Source organism: Triticum dicoccoides, unplaced genomic scaffold (assembly GCF_002162155.2).
Source record: "Triticum dicoccoides isolate Atlit2015 ecotype Zavitan unplaced genomic scaffold, WEW_v2.0 scaffold157943, whole genome shotgun sequence".
NCBI classification, from domain to species: Eukaryota; Viridiplantae; Streptophyta; class Magnoliopsida; order Poales; family Poaceae; genus Triticum; species Triticum dicoccoides.
In genome coordinates, this window is record NW_021212905.1 from 1 (window position 1) to 1,488 (window position 1,488).

The 1,488-nt window shown below is 57.3% G+C and overlaps 1 protein-coding gene across 1 annotated transcript; it reads right to left on the reverse strand.

Annotated features, from left to right (window-relative positions):
• Positions 1-483: 483 nt before the first annotated feature.
• On the reverse strand, positions 484-1,095 carry LOC119344178 (hydroxycinnamoyltransferase 1-like). Its single transcript, XM_037614745.1, has one exon. The coding sequence runs from the start codon at positions 1,093-1,095 to the stop codon at positions 484-486; it is 612 nt and encodes a 203-aa protein (XP_037470642.1).
• Between the last annotated feature and the right edge of the window lie 393 nt (positions 1,096-1,488).

Consider the following 1,488-nt stretch of genomic DNA (forward strand, 5'->3'; position numbering starts at 1 on the left):
GCATGCCGCACCACCACTCCACCGGCCACTCACCTGAGCTCTCCTCTCCATCCCTCCAAGGGCCTTGATTTTGTAGGACACGTTTCGCTCAAAAAATCGCACACACGCATGCACCTGTGCCACGGCGGCCGCCGTCCAATGCACAACCTCTCGCGGACGCGGACACCGACCTCCCATGACCAACCAACATGTCCAGGAGCTCCGCGACCATGAGATCTACGTCCCCACAGAATGAATCGGCCTGATTCATTCCGAAGCCATCACTAGCTTCCTCCTTACCGAACTCCTACCGCCGTAATACATCGTCGATTATGTCGCCGTCGTTGCTTCCCCGGCCTCCCCGACCACACCATCATGTTCTACGTGAGTCACTGCACCTTCCCACTCTGTTCCCCCTTCTGATTAGGGCCTAGAGGCTTCACTCACCGATGCATGGTTACCCTCTCGCCGCCGGTGAGTGGTTGGCCGGTCCGCCGGTCCAGCCTAGGCTTTTGCCTCGCCGGTCCGGTCCCTGAAAAGAGGACCGCTGGCCTGCTCGGTCCAGTCCGGCCCGGACTGCCGGCGGCCGGTCCAACGATGGCTCGGATCGGGAACGGACCGGCCGGGACCGTGTCCACCCTGACTGAGGACCACCTGGAGCTCACTGTAGTAACTGTAACTGCCATTACAGAATGGGCTCACCTGGAGCACGACGAGCGGGAAGGATATTTCGTCCGTGTAGTCGACGGCGGGGATTAGGCGCTTGAGCTCCATTGTGGGCGCAAAGTTGCCATAGTTGTCAACGGTAGTGTCGGGCGCGTCGGCCTCGACAAACAGCACGCCCTCCCCGTTGCAGTCAATCTCGACCCTCCCATCCTTGTCCCGCGCTAGGCGCCCGGCCATCGGGTAGAAGGTGACGAGCGCCTCCGCCAGCGCCCACCGCATCCGCTCGCCGTCGAAGAAGCTCTCGCCCTCAAGGCAGGAGTGGCGGTAGAAGTAGACGCTGGGCGTGTGGAAGCGCGGCACCAGCAGGTCGAGGTGGGAGTTCCATAGCCGAGTCCGCGGCTTATCCCTCGCCGGCCTCACCATGGTGGACCGCTGCACCATGAACGCCATCTATCTGACGCAAGCAGTTAGCTAGCTCATTAGAGGCACCATAAAGTTGCAACAGAAGACAAGAAAAAAAGCTCCATGCACGAACCAGCTGCTGAAAAGGGAGACCTTGGAAGACGAAGCAAAACAATGGTGATGGCTGGCGTGCAGGCGTCTTTGTAGAGGGTACCCTCGACTGCGTCTACCTACCTACCTATATATACGACTCATGTACTAGGAATCAACCATCAATGGTGCTCTCAACCTCGTCCACATGACCCCTGAAGAGTATTGAATTCTGAATATGTATTAGGGCCTCAAAGGGCTGTTTATATAAGTTACAAAACTTGGGGGCCAAGGATAGTAGAGATAGAGTACAATTTGAACTACCAAATATACAAACCGAAGATATACTCT

Coding starts and splice junctions, on each gene's coding strand:
- LOC119344178 (XM_037614745.1), bottom strand. CDS start 1,095: ATGGCGTTCATGGTGCAGCGGTCCACCATGGTGAGGCCGGCGAGGGAT.